Source organism: Saccostrea cucullata, unplaced genomic scaffold, assembly GCF_032062105.1.
Source record: "Saccostrea cucullata isolate Sc308-1 unplaced genomic scaffold, CSIRO_AGI_Scuc_v1 ctg2030, whole genome shotgun sequence".
Taxonomy (NCBI): Eukaryota; Metazoa; Mollusca; class Bivalvia; order Ostreida; family Ostreidae; genus Saccostrea; species Saccostrea cuccullata.
The window spans coordinates 52,841-76,508 of record NW_026941055.1 but is presented as its reverse complement, the minus strand read 5'-3'; the positions used below and the strand labels follow the sequence as shown (position 1 = coordinate 76,508).

The window sequence follows — 23,668 nt, the reverse complement described above, 5'->3', positions numbered from 1 at the left end:
CGAATTGTCGCGTCCTGGATAGCAAATATCACGGTTTATAATCCCTGAAAGTTTCATGTTGATATCTTTTACCGTTTTTGAGTTTAATTGTGGACAAAATGTCATTTTAATTTCAGGAAAAGTCCCGTAACTTGGCACCGGAAGCGAGTTATCAAAAAATCTCTCGGAAAAAATAATTTCAGGTAACAACACATTATCCCTGTAAATTTCATGACAATCCATCCAGTAATCTTTGAGAAATCGCGTGCACAAAATTTGATGTACGGAAAAATAATAATAACTAGATACGATCTCGTTGCGAGCAACGAGAGGTCTTCCGTCCGTTTTAGGAAAAGAAACCCACGTAAAATCGAGCTGAAAAGAGATTCAAAATTTTGGTCACAAGGAGGATTGAACCCATGTCGCCAACGTGAATGCGTTTTTTTTTTTTTTACTTTTCTATCCTCAACGCGCTAACCATTAAGCTATTGGGAGTACTGCTCTTAACATACTTGTGTATACTTTTGCAACAGTTCACCTGTCTAAGAATTATAAAAAGCATTCATAATTTCGCGCCAAACGCCACGAGTAAATATTCGCGCCTTTTCTTTGGACTGATCTTTTAAATATTTATGATAGCTTCAATTAAATTTTAAAAATAAAACATTCTTAGCGCCTTTATTTTATTTCGACGTTAAGAAAGTATATGTAACACATAATACACATTACATATTGTATCTAGCCCAGTTTAACTAAAGCAGTGAAACGGAAATTAAGTTTTAAGATTGACACTCAATTGCAACTTACTACTGTAACGTGTCGGACCTGAGCGGTCAGTAGGTCCGTGCTCGGATTACGGAGTTTTACTGGGGATATGATTGAATGCAATATTTACAGATAATAATATGACACCTGCCTGGTGTCTTTAAATCAAATGACCTAAGTGCTTTGAACACTTATATATCTTCAGTAAATACCGGCACCTGCCTGGTGCCATATGACAATTGCCTCACCATACAACTGACTATATAAGTCAACAGCCACCTGCCTGGTGCCTCTTGATTTAGCCGTTAACACCTGCCTGGTGTCTTACTGCTTACCAAGTTGCCTATATAACTCTAGCCAAGTAGCTACAATATACTTACACAGTATTTAACTTTGTGCGAGCTTCTCTGTCCTAATGACAAACCTATAGCTAATGTCACACAGCTATATTTTAACTAGTCACTGACTACGGCAACTTTGCACAATTCGATTTGATCGATACACTAATTGGTTTCTGTACCAAAGTGAAGACACAACCCAATTGGCTGTACTGCCCCCTTGTATCTCAACTTAATCAATGATCATAAGTTATCAGATATCATATTGATAAAATACTACAGACTGCCTTTCTTTTGGCAACACTATTATTATTTTCTAACAGAACATCATTTATCAATATTACTTGTATAATTCTTTTGTCAATTGACCAATTAATTACAATATTTACATTGATTATCTATTATAATATAAACAAGTAACGGGAGGTAACTCCTCCAACCATTTCACTACTACGTGAGAGTCGAAGTAGTTTTTTACATTTCATGTATCCTTATGTCAGAATGGTTTAATCAAACGCTCAGCTGCCTCATTAAACCTCTACTCGCGAAATGGCGGAGTTGACAGAGAGAGCCGCCATCTTGGTCCCGCTTCAGATTTTCAAATGTTAATATCTAGAGTTCAGACAAATCAATATTCAAACAACTTATATAGTAAGCATCAATCAAAGAGTCTCTATTATCATTCCAAAAATTAATAAAAAATATTGAAAAACAAAAAAGTTAGAAAATGCGATTTTTTCAATTCGCTTCTCCTCACGACAGGAAGTACCGACGACGAACGAAGAGTCGCGTCCTGGATGGTATATATCACGATCTATAATCCTTGAAAGTTTCATGTTGATATCTTTTACCGTTTTTGAGTTTAATCGCGGACAAAATGTCATTTTAATTTCAGAAAATTGTCCATAACTTGGCACCGGAAGCGAATTTCCAAAAAATCTCCCGGATATATAAAATTCATGTAACAGCACATCCGTTCGGAAAATTTCACGTCATTTCATCCAGTAGTCTTCGAGAAATCGCGTGCAAAAAATTAGAAAGTCAAAAAAATGATAAAAAGAATAATAAGAAACAATAGAATCACTATAAGGTCTTCCGTGAAGACGGAAGACCTTAATAAGAAGAAGAAGAAGAAGAAACAATAGAATCACTATAAGGTCTTCCGTGAAGACGGAAGACCTTAATTATCGTGAATACTGATGAGTTCCTCGCAGTTATCTAACTTATCACCGCTCTTTTGTGGGTACTTAGAGAAAAGTCTAAATTTCTGGAGCACATGACATTGTTAACAGTAGTGAAAATCGAATGAATAGAACAATTTTAGATGCCGAAATCACAATGTTTTCCTATACATTGAACTTCAGATAGTGGATTGTCAAATAAGGAAAGTTTAGAATATTTTATCTGCTTAAAAACGTAACGATTTTTAATGAAAAATTAACGAGAAGAGTCCGCTTAGTTAAAAATATCGTTTTAAATGTGACAATTTAGGATTCACTCCTCTCAAAAATATATTAGGCTTGATCAGCAATTTAGCAAGGTATTCCACAAGGAATTTTTACTTATCTGTCCTTATAAATGCTACAATGATCAATCTTGCATTGTCTTGAAAAACACATAGCCCCCACCCTACAGACGTTTCCTTAATCCATCGAGAAAGAGTTCCGCTAAGTTATCAAGTATTATGACGAAATACTTTATAAAATCATGACTTTTCTTTTTTAATGAAATTTAGGAAGAATAAAAAAAAAGGGAAGTGAAATTAAGTTAGAGATTAAGTTGACTTTAAAAACTGCATGAAAAATGCGTTATTGAGAGGAAAAGGGGAAACGGTATATGCGTTATTTTTTGTTAGAAATAGGAAATGGTATATGCATTAACATGCGTGACTGTGGGGAATAGGGTTAACGTTAACAGGATACTCGGAAATCCTTTATTATTTATCAGCAATGTTACTTGGAACCATAAAGATAATAGAACACAGTTCAGGAACTGTGGATCTAAAGTTTTTTTCTTTTTTTTTTTTTTTTTTTTTTTTTTTTTGAAAAAAAGAACTATTTATAATTCATATTTCAGGTTTTGTATTTTCTGATGAATTTTTGAACTTGCAGTTGAATACTTTTCGTTATCACCATGCATTTCACTTTGTGCTTCTTTGATTTTTTCTGTAGAACCATTTTTGTCCAGAGTGTGTATAATTATATTTTCAAAAAAAGAGTAAAAAATATAATCTTTAATTCTTTGCTCTTATTTAACTCTCCAAACGAAAATTTACAAAATTTGATGAGACGTGAAGAATTGAGTAAAACACAAGTAATAAGAAAGGTCAACCTTAATGGATATTCTACTGCTGGAAGTGATAAAAATAAGTAATAATACAAATAAAATATATAACTAGATGAGATCTCGTTGCGAGCAACGAGTGGGTCTTCCGTTCGATTCTTGATAAGATGAGATAAGATTTTGATTGAGATTTTTTTACAATGATTATATTGTTACGAAAAACAATTAAACTGCCGTTATGTTACAAAAAAATATTGAACGTTACATAATCCAAAATTCGAGTTCTACTCCCTCTTGACCCCTTATGTGAGGGGTCAGCCCTTCTTTCGTCAATTCATCTTAAAGTGTTCGGAGAATGTTTTTCACTTTCGAGTTATTAGCAAAACAAATATGTAGGGGCCAACCCTTTAACTCCTTAATGGAGACGTTTAGCGAAAAACAAAAGGTTGCATATTGTTCATTTTTTTGAACATCATTTGTTCAAAATTGCTTATCAAAATATTTCTCATTTTTGAGATATAAAGCGTCAAATATTGAGCATTCTAGCCTCTTGTGGCCCCTAATTATGTACCATACGACATAAAAATCATAATATTATGTTGTTAATTAATGAGAAAAACATTTTGCTTCAGTTATGTATTAAAAAAAATATCGACTGCTAAAGAGTTATCGATTGAAGACTTTCGGCCCCTTTCAGTCCCTAATTTGAGTGCCCAGCCCCTTTTTCTTGATTTTACCTTAAACCTTTTAGAATTTTGTTCAACAAGTGTTAAGAGATTCATTTTTATTTTCGAGTTGCATGTATTTGCAAAAGGAATTTTTAGGGACCAACCCTTCAACTCTGAATGGGGACGTTTAGCGAAAAATGAAAGGTTGCATACGCAGCATTGTTAAAGCTTGAAAAAGGGTCGGGGCCTAATTTATATGGGAAATGTTTACTGAGACGTCACATAAAAAAATGACTTTTATGTTTTTCGCATAATACCTGAAAATGAAATAATTTGCAACTTTTACTGTAAAAGCATAATAAACAACAACAAAACTTTTCAATGCATTTAAAACACTTTCTAGTTAAATCCAATGTAGCTGGTTATGAACAAAGCACTAATAACAATGAGCTTGTAAACATGACGTCATTTTGGTAAAAATGACGTATTTCATGGGCTGTGAGAGGCAGATTGAGGAATTTTTTAACAATGAAAATCGTTTTATTATTGAATGGAATATCATTTACAGGTTTTAAATAGTCGATTAATACCAATTTTATTATATTATCTATTTATAGTACCTATATAATCTGTACAAACGCAAACAGTTCATAACACTACATATTCACCGGATTTTAGGCCGTATTCACCGGAGGGTTTATGGGCGTGCAACGGCAATCAAAACATCTAACAACGGAACAACACAGAGGTTACAAACAGTAATCTGGAGATATTTTTTTTCTACAATGGAAGATCGCAAATGAAAATGGTGTCGATATACAGCATTCAATGTCTTATCTATTCAAATCCCGACTATATCATAAAACAATTATGGACTCTTTTGGTGTTGAATATGGTTTGTTATTCACCAGAAAAATCCATATTGACCGAGGCGAATTTATAAAATGCAAATCGAAATTTGAGTGAACATGTCCAATTTAATGCAATGTATTGCATAACAATTTTTCATAGCCTAAATAAAATTGTAATTGACATTATTTTTTATGTTACATTGATAAATTTGATCATTTAGGTACATGTACACAATTTTACACCAAAAGTTGTTTAATTGTTTTAAAATTAAAAATGACTCTAAATCTTGGCCAAATTATCAAGTATAATCTGGTTTGGGTCAGTTTACGATTTTAGCTCACCTGAGCCGAAGGCTCAAGTGAGCTTTTCTGATCACATTTTGTCCGTCCTCCGTCCGTCCGTCCGTCCGTCCGTCCGTCTGTCTGTCCGTCTGTCCGTCTGTAAACTTTTCACATTTTCGACTTCTTCTCAAGAACCACTTGGCCAATTTTGACCAAACTTGATACGAAGCATCCTTGGGTAAAGGGAAATTTGAATTCTTAAAATGAAGGGACATATCCCCTCGCAAGGGGAGATAATCAAGAAAAGACAAAAATAGGGTGGGGTCATTAAAAAAACTTCTTCTCAAGAACCACTGGGCCAGTAAAGCTGAAACTTATGTGGAATCATCCTGGGGTAGTGTAGACTCTAAATTGTTTAAATCATGACCCCCGGGGGAAGTGCGGGGCCACAATGGGGAATCAAAGTTTTATATAGAAATATATAGGAAAAATCTTTGAAAATCTTCTTCCTAAGAACCACTGGGCCAGAAAAGCTGAAACTTATATGGAAGCATTCTGGTATAGTGCAGATTATAAATTGTTCAAATCATGACCCCCAGGGGAAGGGCGGGGCCACAATGGGGAATCAAAGTTTTACATAGAAATATACAGGAAAAATCTTTGAAAATCTACTTCTCAAGAACCACTGGGCCAGAAAAAGTGAAGCTTATGTGGAAGCATTCTGGGGTAGTGTTAATTCTAAATTGTAGGAATCATAACCCTCGGGGGAAGGGTGGGGCCACAATGGGGAATCAAAGTTTTATATAGAAATATATAGGAAAAATCTTTGAAAATCTTCTTCTCAAGAACCACTGGGCCAGTAAAGCTGAAACTTATGTGGAAGCATCCTGGTATAGTGTAGATTCTAAATTGTTCAAATCATGACCCCCAGGGGAAGGGCGGGGCCACAATGGGGAATCAAAGTTTTACATAGAAATATATAGGAAAAATCTTTGAAAATCTTCTTCTAAAGAACCACTGGGCCAGAAAAAGTGAAGCTTATGTGGAAGCATTCTGGGGTAGTGTTAATTCTAAATTGTAGGAATCATAACCCCCGGGGGAAGGGTGGGGCCACAATGGGGAATCAAAGTTTTATATAGAAATATATAGGAAAAATCTTTGAAAATCTTCTTCTCAAGAACCACTGGGCCAGTAAAGCTGAAACTTATGTGGAAGCATCCTGGTATAGTGTAGATTCTAAATTGTTCAAATCATGACCCCCAGGGGAAGGGCGGGGCCACAATGGGGTATCAAAGTTTTACATAGAAATATATAGGAAAAATCTTTGAAAATCTACTTCTCAAGAACCACTGGGCCAGAAAAGCTGAAACTTATGTGGAAGCATCCTGGTATAATTTAGATTCTAAATTGTTCAAATAATGACACCCGGGGGAAGGGCGGGGCCACAATAGAGAATCAAAGTTTTATATAGAAATATATAGGAAAAATCTTTGAAAATCTTCTTCTCAAGAACCACTGGGCCAGAAAAAGTGAAGCTTATGTGGAAGCATTCTGGGGTAGTGTTAATTCTAAATTGTAGGAATCATGACCCCCGGGGGAAGGGCGGGGCCATTATAGGGAATCAAAATTTTACCTAGAAATATATAGGAAAAATCTTTGAAAATCTTCTTCTCAAGAACCACTGGGCCAGAAAAAGTGAAGCTTATGTGGAAGCATTCTGGGGTAGTGTTAATTCTAAATTGTAGGAATCATGACCCCCGGGGGAAGGGCGGGGCCATTATAGGGAATCAAAATTTTACCTAGAAATATATAGGAAAAATCTTTGAAAATCTTCTTCTCAGGAACCACTGGGCCAAAAAGCTGAAACATATGTGCCCATGGAAGGATCATGGGGTAGTGTAGATTTCAAAATGTCTAAATTATGATCAGTGGGGTAGGGTGGGGATGCATTATGTATAACAAGGGTGAAATCTGGTAAAGAACAGAATGGTCAAAGCTTCTCAGGTGAGCGATGTGGCCCATGGGCCTCTTGTTTTATAATCCGTGCACTAGTCTACGCCATATTGACTGGTGCCCAAGTCCCAGAATTTATTGAGAGGGATATAAGAGTACGAAGGAAACTATCAATTTTCTGTATGATAACCGATTTGTGGTAAGGAAACTACATTTACTTGGACCAGGGGTACGTATTACGACCTAAAAATAGAGACAGGGGAGAGATAGCGGTATAATTACTTGACGCGTAAACTACGGAACACCTTTCATACATATACATGTCCATGTAGTTGAAGCATATCATGATTTGTTGAGGAAAAATTGAATGCACTAAGTCTTGCATCATACTGGATATATATTTGCTGAACACAGAATCACTACCCACTGATACATGTAGTAAGACGTATCCACTTATTGACAGAAAAATTAATATTTCTTCTGATATTGAGAAGCCCCCCCCCCCAGCCGTCTAGCCAGGAAGTACGACTCGTAACACCACCTCCTGTTAAAGCGGCACAGTGAGTCAAAATCATATCTTAAGTTTAAGATATCTGTTACTTACAAAGAAAAACTAATGAAAATTATGATTATATAGCGAAGATATGACAATTAAACTGCAAGAATTGACTACACAATATAAGTACCGGAAAAACAAAGGTTGTATCTACCGTTTCGTTGTTTCGTATATGTCAAGGTCACGCAACTCTTATTTTTAGCTTAAACTTGTAAACAAAATTCAACTGGAGCATGCAAAGGTGAGAGATATGTTCTAACAACTTTTTTAAAAGATTACTGTGGTTTCATCAATTTTCGTTGGCATCAATTTTCGTGGATTTTGTAAAACAGACTTTTTCAAGGATACGTGATTTTGTGGACAAAAGCATTGCAAATACAAATGAATGTCATATTTCGTATTTCAATGTTTCAATCAACATTTGAATTTGTGGATCTGATCAACACCGAAATCCACGAAAATTAAAGCTCAACGAATATTGATAAAACCACAGTAAATCAAATTTTTTGGTCTTCTTACATTCATTCGTGGATACCTGAGACCATGGTAACTATGGAAATTTATTCAACACTCTTCTGCGCACGCGTACAATAGGGAGGAAGAAGTACCAGGGTATTTTGCAATATTTTCGTTCTGGGGCAGACAGAAATTATTTTTACTTTTATTTTTCCCCATAAAAATATAATTTTTAGGTTCTGAAATCTGTAATTTTCTGAAACTGAATACTTTTAGGAATTGAATAAAATTTACAGAGGTCATGCAAAAATTCTACATTTGTCAATTTTCTCCTTTGTGCGTCACTGTGCCGCTTTAAAGTGCAGTGTGGTAACTCGTTATGGTTGCGTCATTTAAAAACTCTTCAGATTCGAATACCATGGGTGTGTTTGTGACCCCTTTGTGTTTATTAATTGAATTTTTATTACCTCTACTGTTTGAAGACCAGAAAATCTTATGCGATAGTAATTCATCCGTTGTCCGTCCGTCTGTCTGCCTGCCCGTCTCTAATTTTTTTTTTTCAAAATGCTACTGCTCCTTCATTTTTGGACTGATTTCAATATAACATAACTTGGCATACTAGAGTATACATGTAAGTAGACTACCCTAAGATACATAATTCTGTGTATCGGTTTTTGATTTCGATGAACGGTGTTGCTGTGGTTACTAAAAATGTATATTTCTGGGAAATGCATTCAATACGCTACTCCTGTTATAGTTTTAATTAGATTTTTAAAGAAAGTGACTTTCATCAGCCACGTTCCTCAAATAACTTGACTCGACACTAATCTAATGTTTTGGCGGTGTTATATACGAGGTTTATGATTTTGATATGTTATTAATTAGCTGCAAATCCGCCATCATCAGTAGCCTATTTGCATATCTGTTATACAGACTATAAAATTATTTAGAAGAGCAGATTACTCTGATTTTTATTGTGTAATGACAAAATAAGTTACTAATGGAGGATTCTTGGAATAGGCTGGTATTTTAATATTTTTATTAATCAGTTTCATTAGTAATTTCATGTCAGCGAATATCGCATACAGAGTGGGGTCCCTGACTTAGAACCTATCGCATTTCAATTATTTCTTTGTATATATTTGCATAAAATTCAAATATATAACTTTCTGAATTAAATCTGAGTAATTAATTTAGGCTGGGCTTAGATCGAGAATTTCTCTGTTAGCCGTATCAAAAGCAGCCATAAATTAGCTTCTCCAATTGCATATTTGTGTAAAGTGATGTTACATCACAGCTGACCAGCAAGTTCTCATTGTGAAGTCGCGGAAGTTCAGTCTTCAATGTGAAGTTTGAGCTATCCATAAAGTTTGTGCTCAAGTTATGCATGCACAATTACTGATTAAAATTAGAGTAAAAAAATCACTCCATTTTATTATATGCCTTTTTAAATGTAACAGGCCATCTTTGAGAAAAAAGGTATTTTGCAGCATCTTTTACTTTTTGTATATTTTATGGACTAGATATAATCTCTTCGTCCTCGTATTATCTGCTAAATGCAGAAATCTATAAGTACTATCATCAAGGACACCCTTTGCATTCATTTTAGCAATGTATTCATCAAGATGTTTTGAGTTGGGATACTAAATTCAGCAGTTATATTTTGAATTTAAATGCCGTTGAATCTGATACGGCTCTCTTTACTGTGTTTGATTCAGTGACATCATTAATCAGCTTTTTTGTAAATGAAGTTTTTGTATTTTATTAAGTTCCTTCACTGCTTTTTTTAGAAAGCAATTCTGAAAATTTAACTTTCGCTATGACTTCCATTGATGATAATTTAATTTTTATATTGTCAACGTACGTAGAATAATAATTCAGTTTCAAATCCAACAGCTTTTTAAGGAAAGGATTGCACGGGTCCGTGAAAAAATTTTGCCCAATGAATTTTTCTCATTTTTACATACAACGTTCCTAATGTCAATGATACCATTATATCAAAGTATCAAGCATGGCCATCAGGCTTATTAGGAAGTTATGGTTGCCATGGTAACCACTATTTATTAATCCTTTGATATTTATAAGGTGAATCTTTTATAATGCCATACACGCAACAAAATTGAAGCAAATTAAATATTTTCCTGCAGATATTTAATAATATGCTTTATATTTATGGAAAATAAAAATTGTTTCGGAAACTATTGATAAATGTAGTAATGCCATTGTTTTTTTTTTTTTGTTTTGTTTTTTTTTTGGGGGGGGGGGAGTATTAATTGTAAATTTGCAGTAATATTTTCACCTCAATAGCAGTTTTTAACGTCTAGACAAAAAAGTACACAATGAATTTTGCCAAAACTAATAGATGCTGTACTAGTCATTATAAGTGACTTATGGTTAAAATATGAAGTAAGGTAATCAGATTAATTTTGAAGCTTCACGCATTTCAGTACCCCCCCCCCCCACTTCCAAGAATATTAAAAGTTTTCACAGATTTTCATATGATGGTTTCTTGTTGGACCTTAATTATGCATAATCTGTTTAAAGACAATAAAGTTCATATTTATAGATATTAAATAAATACTCTTTCTCTGAAAATCTGGCAGCTGATGCTCATTTTATATGTGAAGCACAATGATTTACTTATCATCGACAGTGGTCACGAAAATAACTTTCAAACTCAGTTTTTTATCTCCAAGACATTCATTTTGTTACTATATCAGTATAAATAAATAATATATTATAAACCAGTGCACATTCAAATGCCTTATTCTTCATGCTTTCAAAACCCATCGATGTATCTTCTTAGTGACCTGGAATCGGGGCGGGGGGGGGGGTTCAGACATTTGAACACTTTGAATGAAAAGAGGTTATTTTACATTGTACTTGTAACTGCATTTTCTATATATATATATATATAAATAAATAAATAAATAATACTGCCGTCATGAGAAAAGGGCCCTTATCTTTTGACGTCACAATGCTCAGAAAACGACGTCAAAGTCGCGGTATTGTAAACACGGAAGTAATTTTTGTTGACTGCATTTTGTTATCAAGAAATAAAATTGAATTTCAAAGCGTAACAAAAATTTGAAACTTGATGCGGACATTTTTAAATAGATATATGATATATATTTACAAATTAGCACGTAAATTTATTCATAATTTTGTTTAAGTATTTAACTTGACGTAGATATACGAGGCATTGGACATGCACGTTGCTAGCTATTGAACAGCGATCAAAACGATGTCTATGTATGACTAAATTAAAGATGCTGCATATTTGTTTTCTGAGCAATTTACAAATGCTTAATTGAATTTTGAATTCATGTTAAGAAGTCTGAATATTAAAAGTGTATATTCCATATACATGTATATTTTTTTCAGAGAGAGAGAGAGAGAGAGAGAGAGAGGGAGAGATCTATGCATATATAGTAATTACCGTTCTTATAAGCACAACTTTTTTTCTGAAAAATATATACCATAATATAAAACGCATTTAGTCATTTTAATCCATAGTTAATCATAGTTATACCATCGTTCTTGTTTTTCTGACTGTAAACCAAAATGTCAATACATGAGTCTACTCTGCTCTGTTTTTTGCCAAATATAACATGAACCTTTCAGTTGTTGTAAAAGAGCATTTATTTGTATGCCAAACAAAAAGCTGCCTGATCGGCTGAACCTGCCGCGGCTGGTACTTGTCGTCTTAGCCTTCTGGCCCTGGCTGGTCGCCTCGCTCCAGCTGGTTCATTCATCTACAATATTTCTTAAGAAGATATGAACCTAATCAATAAAAATATTTCAGAGCTCATAACCTGACCATTGAAAGCAACAATTTAAACTTTGATTCTTCAGTTAAAAAATACACTATTAAAACTTTAAATAATTGGAAAAACTTAATAAGGAATCTTTAGAAACCTCAACAATATAAGAATGTATGTATCTTATTCATTTTGTGCAATACATTCAGAAAGTAGACCTCAACCATATTTGGTGAAAATTCTAACAAAACAAATAACCCCAACCATACAGGGGTGCAGCAACTTACCAACCCTAAACCCCCATCATAGGGGTGTAAAATATGTAAATTCAACCCCGACCATATAGGGGTGCAAAATCCTGCTTAAATAATACCCCGAGCATATAGGGGTACAGGATATTGCTTAAGTAACTTCAATCATATCAATCATATATAGATGCAAATTCCTGCTAAGATCAAACCCCGACCATATAGGGGAGCAGGATATTGCTTAATAAACCCCGACCATATAGGGGTACAGGATCCTGCTTGAATACAACCCCGACCATATAGGGGTGCAGGATATTGCATGAATTAACCCCGACCATATAGGGGTGCAAAAAACCTGCTGTATTCCAAGTAACCCCGACCATATAGGGGTGCAAGATCCTGCTAAAAGTCAACCCCGACCATATAGGGGTGTAAATTCCTGGCAATTAAATCATATTTAGTTTATGTAAGTTGCTTATCAATAATACACCATATTGGCAAATTCGAATAAAACAACCCCAATCCACAGGGTTGCCATCTATTTAGATTGAAGTGAGTTTATTTTTATATAGCATAATAATATACTAAAGACTGCATCAATCGCCAATGAGCAATTAAATCAAATGAACATAGTAGAATGTATTATAATTAGACTAAATATAAATGTTGTACAGATAAATACCCACCATTATTGATAGACTTTATCATTGAAACAATTACAGCCCTCACATTATTATAATATTTCTTATTTCCTTGATAATTCAAAAGGACCCCATCAGCCAAAAATACTGCCCGTTGATTATTAGGACACCAGAAACCAGACAGGCGAAAGAATGTTGCTGAGTCTACATTCTTCAAGTAATTGGACACTCGTCTATTTAGTTCATCCACCCTCGTGTTAAACCATGCTGTGTCCACGTGAAACCGGATACGCCTTGTCGGGGGAATTCTATGCAATGTCTGTAGCACCACCACTTTCTTCACATTTTCCTCATAACGTAGATAAATTACAAAGTCTACCAGCTCACGGTAAATATCATTCACTGATGTGTTTCTCCTACACAGGTCGTTTGATACGGCTTGTAACAAAACCACATCTGGACGCAAGTCTCTAACGTAATATGTACCTTGCGCGCGAATCTGAGCCAGTGACGCTCCTCCGTATCCTGAATAAAAAATCTGTACCTCCTCCGAATTAAGATTTAAATTCGGTGTCACCCGATGGTCAGAATTATCTGTTACAAAGTTCTCAAGTCTGCGAATAAAGGAATGCCCCAAAATAAGGACTTTTATTGTCATTTTATCCACACCATGTCCATCCCAGCGTGGGATAGACACCGATTCCAGGACCACGTGCAACGATCAGCCTAAATTAAGGCCTTTATAAACAGTAGCGTAAAGTAATTCTTCACATCAAATACTTACAATGTAGTATAAACGGTAGATCCTTATATAATATAGCGAATAATGCAATCAAGTTGGATATTAAACTTCAATGAATGAAAACATCTTCATGACAGTGCACATGCAGACTTGAGACAATGACTACGTGACAAGATCAAATTATAATTACTGGTACAGGTTGCGTGTGGCACTGCAATATCCGGAAAAATCTTAACAATATGTAATTTACTGATAGATGGTATAAATTACTTTATGTTGCACATAAATACAATTAATCATACTTATGTACTCCGATAGCCAGGTGGCCTATCGATTTTAAAATGTGTGTAAAAAGGGGTGGGGGGGGGAGAAGACAATCCCCCCCAAAAAAAATCCGAATAAAAAGACCGGTAAACGTTAGTACTAAGAAACATAATCCCTCTTTGATTGAATAAAGATACTGGTAACATGGGAGATCCAAACCTTTTACATAAACAATATTTTTTTTATACTAAATTATCAGTAATAGAATATGCTAAGGGAAAAAAATACGGATGATGGGGATGCCACGAAAATTTTGCTAAAATAGATTTTGTTTCAAAAACTAATTTAAAATGATCAAATAAATACATTCAAAGGAATTGTATGGTAGAAATTACTATTGTCTCAAATTTCTGAAATTGTTCCGATGAAAGGAATGAATGAAATCCAACTGGAACCTTTTTTGAAATATGTCAAGAAAAATACAGCTATTGTAGACTTTTCCCAAAAGCATTATACCCTATGTTGTCGAAGAAATTAACAACATTACATCGAAAGTGATATTATGAATGAGGATATTTATAAACCAAAAGGGGGAAAACTATTGCTAAGCAAAAAGACGTATACGAAAGAGCAAAAAATGTATGTGACAAATTGTTATGGGTGTAATTTCCAAAAGTTATGAAATTGTTTAAGCTCTTTAAAAGCTTTAATGAGCGTGAAATGTATGTCAATGAATATTCATGATATGAAATAAATAAGTCACATTTTGCGTTGAAATCTTCATCTCTGATACATGTATCAAAATACCCGGCATATCTCGACATTAATTTCTTAAAGTTCCGAGATAGGACTTTATATCATAATCCTAACATGACTCTACGATGAGTAATTAATAAACAAACACAAATTTTCTTCTTTTAAATAAAATATTGGCCATTACAGTCGCACGCAAGTAGCAAAGGAGGTTGGGTGTGCATTGAAAGCCCCCCCCCCCCCTACACACACACACACACACCCTCACACACACACACACACACACTCACACACGCACGCACACATACACACTTCTTGTTGCATCATAGTCAAATCCGTGCACTATAGGGCAAAAAGAATAAGGCACTGTATAAATGCTTGATCATGAAAACTTGATACTGAAAGAAGACTGAACCTAACCCCCCTCCCCAACGGCGAAATTGGATTCGAGTTTTGACACACACACACCTTTTTTTGGTTGAGTAGGTTTTTTAAGGTAGATTTTTTTCCTAACTGAACCCCCCACCCCTCTTTTTCAAACGAGTTGTGTGGGGACAGGCGAAGATACGAGTCAAATTCTTGTTTTTATTTTGATATGTTTGGTATGTTCTGATGCAATAACTACGGAAAATGGCTTGCCTAAATATTTTCTGCGAAAGAGAGTCAAATAAGAGCGGTATACTATTACTTAATTAACAGCATCGCCTCATACAAAAAAGTATTCACGGATGTTGGACTTAAAAGTTCATTATTGGATAAGACAATCGCATCGAAATGTGATAAACTTATAAGGTATCAAGTTAATTAGCCATTGTCACGGAGGAAAATGAATAGATGACCGTTCGTGGTCGTTCAAAAAATTGTTTTGATTGTCAAGAAAAATATGGTGGTTGAAAGTGCCTACAACTGAAAAAAAATATAGCTACCCCCCCCCCCCCCCCCCCCAACTGAAATGGCTTCCTAAGGGCCTGCCGTTCTTGCGTAAAGATATATAAGTATTCATTCAATTTCAAATTGATTTTGTCAAAATTTAGAACAGCACAATTCCCATCCCTTTGATTAAATTATACAATATTATACATAAATCATTTTTTTTGAGATTATTTCGGTTCTTGTAAGAATATACAAATGTTGTGTTTAATTAAGTAAAACAGGGAACAGGTGCCACAAAATAAAAAGGTTAATGTGCAGAAATATTTCTAACCGATGTAATTGTGTTACTTTTTAAAAAAAAATAAGAAGTTAAAAGACGGTTTCAAATTAAGGTATAAATTCAAAGAAAGTTTCAATTTAAGTACGGTATATAAATCATTCAGATTCAGTTTCTACTCCGTAACTAAGACAGGCGAAGAAAATGAATTGTATAAACAATGGAAACTTAGAGCTTTAACCATTTTGAATAAACTATTCAAAAAACGTAAAAATTTTAAAATCCGCTTTCATGGAAGATTGATTGATTGATTGTATATTGTTTAACGTCCCTCTCGAGAATTTTTCACTCATATGGAGACGCCACTACTTGCCCGTGGAGAGCTGCAAATTTTGTCCTATACTCGGCACTCAGGGCAATTGAGCAGGGAGGGATCTTTTTCGTGCCAGCACCTACTGCGACGCGGGAACTCGGTTTATATTGTCTCATCCAAAGGACCGATCTCCACGTCCAACAGTGGGATTCGAACCCGCGACGTAAGGATTGACTCCTTACTTCCTTGCATGGAAGAAGGGAAGGTATATTTTTTTCATGAATGTTTATAAAAGGAATAAACGTTTTTAAAAACAAGTTTACATATCTTGGCGTATTTGAATTTATTATTTCTCAATTGAATTCTTCGGTGATAAAGAAAATACATGGTGTTTTTTTTATCGTAACAGTTATAGGGAATACACAGATAAAGTTACGTGTGTGTGTGTTGGTGAGTGGATGCTGTCTGATATATAAGATTTTTTTTTAAAAATCAGTATCGATGTGCTTTTTGTTAGGGGTGCCCCGTTTTGCGCGCGGTGTCCTTCTGCATCGGATTCTCTCAATATATATATTTCTTTTAAACTTTAAGTGTTACAGGTGCTTTATATATTTTATAAATTGAATTAGATTATTTTATATAAGAAGAATAATTTGTATGGATACAAACAAATACAATTTTCCTACTGATTATGTTATAAAGCGTCCCTAGATTCTGTCTAGACCCCCCCTTTTTTTACGAAATTGCCAGATCTGCTCTAAAATTAGCATGGAAATAGTAATAACATACGATATTCCTTAGGAATAGTATACTACTTTCTTGGAAGAAAAAACTTCAATACTTTCTCAAGTTGCTAATTCTCAAAACGATTGATGTTATTTATTATAAATAACATGTAATTTCAAGTTTTTTTGAAAATTGAATTGGACGCAGCGACGTCATTACGTTTTCACTGAGTAACGTCAAACTTATTTTTGAAGCGCCTCACTAAAATGCTCATAAAATAGGAAAAAAGTGAGATATTTTCAAAAGTTATGTATATTTGCATTCAGAAAGAGTCCGGCTATCAAAATTTACCAAAATGTCAATTTGTGAAAATTTGACCTTAAGGGCCCTTTTCTCGTGACGGCAGTCATTATTATCATTTTGTGCTCAAATATATTATGCTATTTTGATGTATTTATCATAAATAGTGATTGAATTGTTAGTTATACGCCGTTCAAGATTTTTTGTTTTATATATAAATGTATTCATCCATAAATTAACTTATTGGCCAAATTATAGTAATTCAAAATATTTACATTTACAAATAGTTTTCCTTCCGATTCTTTTCAAGTAGATCTAAGTACACTTCATTTTCTCCTGTACATGAATGAGCACTATCTCCATTGTGACGTCATAATGACACGATTGACGTCAAAACTATAGATCTACTGTTTTGATTCAAAAATAATCATTGATTGAAATAATTTTTCGTCGCTTTATGATATATGCTGAAGTGAAACATCTATGTTCATGTCTATTTGATAAAAATAGCAAAACATTTTTCAAATAAACTCCCATAAGCATGATGAGTTCACATGTTTCTTTTATTTATTTATGTACATATTTTCCCTGTTATTCTTTCAGAAGAAGTGTGTTGTGTTTCAATACGACGCATAAAACATTTTACAACAATCGTTTACAATATATGTGCGACGATGATTGAATGTTTACATGGTCGATGTCACTGCTGAAAATGCTAAAGATCTTTTAGGAGAAAAGAAAATCCTCTGCGATATTTTTTTAAAGATGTCTTCTACCTATAAGTGGTCTTACACGTTTATCAAAATCGCCTTCTTTCATCAATATTTATACATGTATCTAGTAAATCACGCCGTCTGAATCTCTTATTGGAAATTATCTATAAATAGATGTAGATCCTATGATAAACAACAATCTTAAATAAAATTCTAATTTTTAAATGAAGATATAAATTTATTTTTTAATGAAATAGATTTCAATGTTCAGAGATATACAATAGATATACGTGTCAAATCGTAAAACATGCACGTAGATAAAAAAAATATTATCAACGCTCACCAACACTCTCAGTGCATCGTAACAATCTAATATCTTATACTTTCTCTACTTTAGAAAAATAAACCTCTTTTGTCATGAGCCCAAACATATGACGCTCCTTATTTCGGAAATAGTTACAGCAAACATTCTTTTTTTATTCACCAAATGAATTGATCAAGTGACGCCGTGCAATCGCGTCCTTAATGTCTTGAGTGTTTATCTTTCGAACCTTAAAACGGGTACAGATTGATGTAAACTTTGTCGTCCCTCCACTTTAGAAAAGTTTTTTTTTTTTTTTTGTTAAAACAATAAAATGTTAAACTACTACGGAAACATAGTTATATTGTTATTCGATTGAAATATATTTTTAAATAGTATATTACTAGTATCTTTCTAAAGGTATATCCATTTAATATCGAAATATGCTAGGGTGTGTACAATGAAAACAGTCAACTATTTGTAAAAGTTTGCAGGCAATGACTAAAATTTGTAGGAAATTAAAGATTCATGCACTCGTAACCCTTTTGATAACTTTCCTTTGCAGTAAATATTGCAAAGGGGATACAGCATTGCTTATATGCGTGTGTGGGCGTAATGTTATGAGTGTGGGTGTTTGGGTTGTTTAAAGAATCTATATCTAGTATAGTTTTACTTTGAATGTTGAATAAAATTATGATATAAAATATTATCAACAAAAATAACTTTGGAGTATGCAAAAGGCAATAAGGAGTTCAACCAAAGATTGATTAAGATTATAACTTTTTTATTTATTCAATTTAAGATCTGAAGTAGTTATAATTTTTATATTAATAACTAAAGAACGGATTTGATAGCTATCCAAGTTTGGTTGGGTCAGTTTCATACTAATATAGTTTATTGTAAAACCGAGAGGATACAGCCAAGTGGTATCTTTTTTCTTTACATAATTTGTATTAATTTTTATTTTGCTCTTGACATAGTTTGGACTTCGCAGCACATGTAACATGCTTGCTATAATTCGTAGAAAAGAACACTTGACCGATGAACATTGACAGCTCAATTTTAAACATTGTGATACACTTTATTTTATCAAATCAATTGATAAAAGCAGTTATTTGAAAAGATGTATTGATATACTCGGTAACCCTAACTACAAATCTAATTCTTGATGTCCTAAGCTTTGAAAATAAATACCTTTGACATATTAATTATGATTTTTAACGAGAACTTAAAAGCGTCAGTTATATTTAGTGTGTTTATTTTCTGAATTACAAAAATATACAAAGAAGAGGAAAAAGAATATAATGTAAATTCGGCCACAATTATAATATTTAAAAAAAAAATGATTCCTAATTAAAGTACAATGATTGCACGGTGCCTCTTGATCGTACGAATTAGACACAAAACTTATTGTAATTATGAGGCGCCGATTTGGTATTTACTGCCAAAAAGTGATACCACCTATTCAAATTGAATGGGTGATTTCACCTATTCGAATAGGTGATATCACCATTTCACTTGCAATAGGTGATATCATTTATTCGAATAGGTGGTATCACCTATTTAAATTGTTTATGAAATAACAACGGCTCCCAAGATTATAGGTCCCGAAATTTTATTCACTTTCACTTTCTTTTAATAACTCATCATTCAAGCAAGGAGACAATGGATTGCAATTTTTGCATAAAATTTTACTTATTTACAATGAGTACTTTGAGAAAAATCGTTAAAAAACGCATGCATGAATACTAGGAAGTCCGAATTTTCTTGGATTTATTTTTAATCTAAATATTATTGGGAGCATTCATTATTTTTGTTGAATTGAATAGGTGATATTAATTATTCGAATAGGTGATATCTCCCATTCAGCAAAAATATATATGTGATATCACTTATTCGAATAGGTGATATCAATATCACCTATTCATTTCCAATAGGTGATATCACCTACTCGAATAAGTGATATCACTTATTCAAATACGTGGTATCACTTTTTGCCGGTAAATACGAAAACGGCGCCTCAGAATGGATATTTTTTTTTATGTCTTTTCAGTTTTAAGAACATTATATATGTATATATCTGAATAAACTTATTTAATTGATTGGATTTCCGTATCCATGACAACAATTTGGAAGTGATGGAGAGTTCAAGATTTGCACAGAAGTTCACACTAGCTGCAAAAATGTATCTTCCCCAATATCAGTGACAAATTTTAACATCGTTCGTAATGGCTTGCATTGGTATTGGTGAGATTTGCATGTCAGTCAAAATACAAACCAGTGATAGTTTGTGATTGAAGCGAAGTTATTAAAATAATATATTTTAAATCATTAAAAAAAAATTGTGTTAGACATGTAACAGCTTGTATCTTATTAAAACAAAAGAACATCTGTGAGAGTTTACTTGTTTTCCGAACCATATGAAAGACGTACAAAAAATTCATGAAGTACAGTCAACATATATACATGTATAGAAGCGCAGAAACAATTCATAGATTAGAAGCGCAGAACAATTGATATATGAAGGCATTTGTAAAGTTTATTCAAAAAAGCTAATGTCTGCATGCGTTATGCTTATATAGTACGTTTGCATCATCGATTGATTGGTTGTTTTGTTGTTTAACGTCCCTCTCGAGAATTTTTCACTCATATGGAGACGCTTCCACTTGCCAACGAAGATCTTCAAATATTTGTTCTATAAAAACCAACTCGGGGGCCATTAAGCAGGGAGGGATCTTCTTCGTGCCAGCACTTAGGTTTATACAGTCTCATCCTAAGGACCGGTCTCCACGTCCAACAATGGGATTCGAACCCGCGACGTAAGGATCAACTCCTAAATTCGCGACGTTAGGATAATAATAATAGGACAACAAAATACTTTTTTTTAATTTTCTGAAAGCCAATCATGATCATACTAGACAACATTTATTTAATTATCAGATACTACACTTATTTGACACTACACGCTCTCTATAAATTACAATTTGGTGATGTGAAGTCGCCGGCGTGGCGCAGTGGTTAGTGCGTCTGCTCTAGCCCTTAGGAGTTAACTGGTTGTATATACACAATGTGGAAATAGTGTTTATTAAAGCTAAAAACGATTCGTTCAATGCATATCTGTTACCTTTACGAGGGCCCTTCAATAAATAATGAAATAATAAATAACATGGTGTTATGAATAGCCTTGCTCTGCTGGTATCCCAACTCGAAACACACATTGCTGAAATTACATGTCATACCAATGGTATCCTTGGTAATATTTCTTATGTCTTTCTGAATTTGGTAGATAACACGAGGACGGAGAGATTAAATCTACTCCATAAAACTGTTTTTTGTACTTGGAGTTATGAGTTATGCAGTCGTGGCCATAACCGACAATACACCATTATAAAAACTTACAATATGTGTCAGTTTTTCTTCTTAGATTGAATTTGAAAAGGCACTCTAACAAGCTAGTTTTGTCTTTGAAAATAGCTAGAATTAAATTCATTTAACGTGGCAATATCACGCATCTCTTCAAAATCAGACGTGTTAAAATTTTCCTATAGGATTTTCATTTTTTTACATACTCATAAATGTATACACTTTCAGAAAATTACAAATTTTATAAGTAAATAATTCTGATTAATAATTATTTATGGTACAGAAATAAATACATCGCAACGTGTTCGAGGTTCCACATTCCATGTTATACACGCACATAACACATGCGTATATATATATACTAGTATATATATATATATATATATATATATATATATATATATATATATATATATATATATATATATATATATATATATATATATATATATATATATATATATATTTAACTTGCCTAGATAGCCGAGCGGTCTAACGCGCTCTTCCTGTACTCCTGCTAGGAGACAGATTCCGTAGGTCGAGAGTTCAACCCCGGGCTGGGGCGGAAGTGAGTATCCTTATAAAAGTGAATTTCTCTGTGCTTTCTATATTAATATTCCTTCACTTAGGGCAGTTATATTAGTTTAAGAGTTGTTGTAATTTGTGCTGTATAAATAAAATTAATTTCATCACAACATGTATTGGTAACAATCCTCTAAAAACTAATGTCCAAATAACTGTATATCTCACTTCCATTCTCAATGACCGTGTAGTGTAGGGCAGCGTTGTGAGAATTCCATCGGCATCGAAAGCAAGTTTTTTTTAACTTGCCTAGATAGCCGAGCGGTCTAACGCGCTGTTCCTGTACTGCTAGGAGACAGATTCCGTAGGTCGAGAGTTCAACCCCGGGCTGGGGCGGAAGTGAGTATCCTTGTAAAAGTGAATTTCTCTGTGCTTTCTATATTAATATTCCTTCACTTAGGGCAGTTATATTAGTTTAAGAGTTGTTGTAATTTGTGCTATATATATATATATATATATATATATATATATATATATATATATATATATATATATATATATACTAGTATATATATACGCATGCGTCATGTGCGTGTATAACATGGAATGTGGAACCTCGAACACGTTGCGATGTATTTATTTCTGTACCATAAATAATTATTAATCAGAATTATTTACTTATAAAATTTGTAATTTTGTACTTGGAGTTATGAGTTATGCAGTCGTGGCCATAACCGTCAATACACCATTATAAAAACTTACAATATGTGTCAGTTTTTCTTCTTAGATTGAATTTGAAAAGGCACTCTAACAAGCTAGTTTTGTCTTTGAAAATAGCTAGAATTAAATTCATTTATATTTTATAAATTTCCCTGTATACAGTATATATATATATATATATATATATATATATATATATATATATATATATATATATATATATATATATATATATATATATATATATATATATATACTGTATACAGGGAAATTTTCGCCCCCGTTTTATTTTCGCCCCTTTCGCCCTACCCTAATTTGGGCAAAATCAAAAATGTTACAGTAAATAAGTGAAATCAGGGAGTTCATGTATTTCCTAAACAATTCAGTAGATACGTGTATTTACTGGTCGTTTTAGGAAATGCATGTAATTACTAAACAGCTAGGAAATTCAAGTATTTACTGAAAATTTTAGCCAATTTTACACGTTTTTACTGAACTAAGCTGGATGAATATGGATATCCTTTAAAACTTTCAGTAAGTGTACAAATAATAGTATGCATTTTTTTCTTATAAAATTCATTTCAAGGCATTTCCATCTTCGTATGATGTTATTAATTTTTTTTACATAAACTTTTATAAATTTAAATTCATAACAAGAATGCTTTTTGGAAGAATGTTTATCAGGTGTGATGAAAACTATTAAGTGATATATTTTCCTCAATCTTTAAAGAATATTTCGATTGGTGATAACTTTTTCTCGTGTATCTTCATTCAGGTGTATATTCTTTATCATGTTTATTGTACTTCTAGTGTAAAATGGATTTCCCGGTATTCACATTTCAAATATTTTTATAAGAGACAATTAATTTGGTCTTTTAACATCAGAGTAATGTATTAAATCTAGTTTTTAAAATAAAATTTATCAAAAATGTAGGATTTTTAAATGGTGATATATGTGGTACTTCTCTTTATTCGAGTCTTACATCTCTTAGATTATTGTAACTTAGATATGTTTTGTAA

General features: G+C 33.3%; 1 protein-coding gene across 1 annotated transcript; it reads right to left on the bottom strand.

Annotated features, from left to right (window-relative positions):
• Positions 1-11,797: 11,797 nt before the first annotated feature.
• On the bottom strand, positions 11,798-13,677 carry LOC134257029 (uncharacterized). Its single transcript, XM_062739685.1, has 2 exons — positions 12,827-13,677; positions 11,798-11,886 (listed from the first exon to the last, which is right to left on the bottom strand). The coding sequence occupies exons 1-2, from the start codon at positions 13,437-13,439 to the stop codon at positions 11,879-11,881; spliced, it is 621 nt and encodes a 206-aa protein (XP_062595669.1). The 5' UTR covers positions 13,440-13,677; the 3' UTR covers positions 11,798-11,878.
• Positions 13,678-23,668: the final 9,991 nt, after the last annotated feature.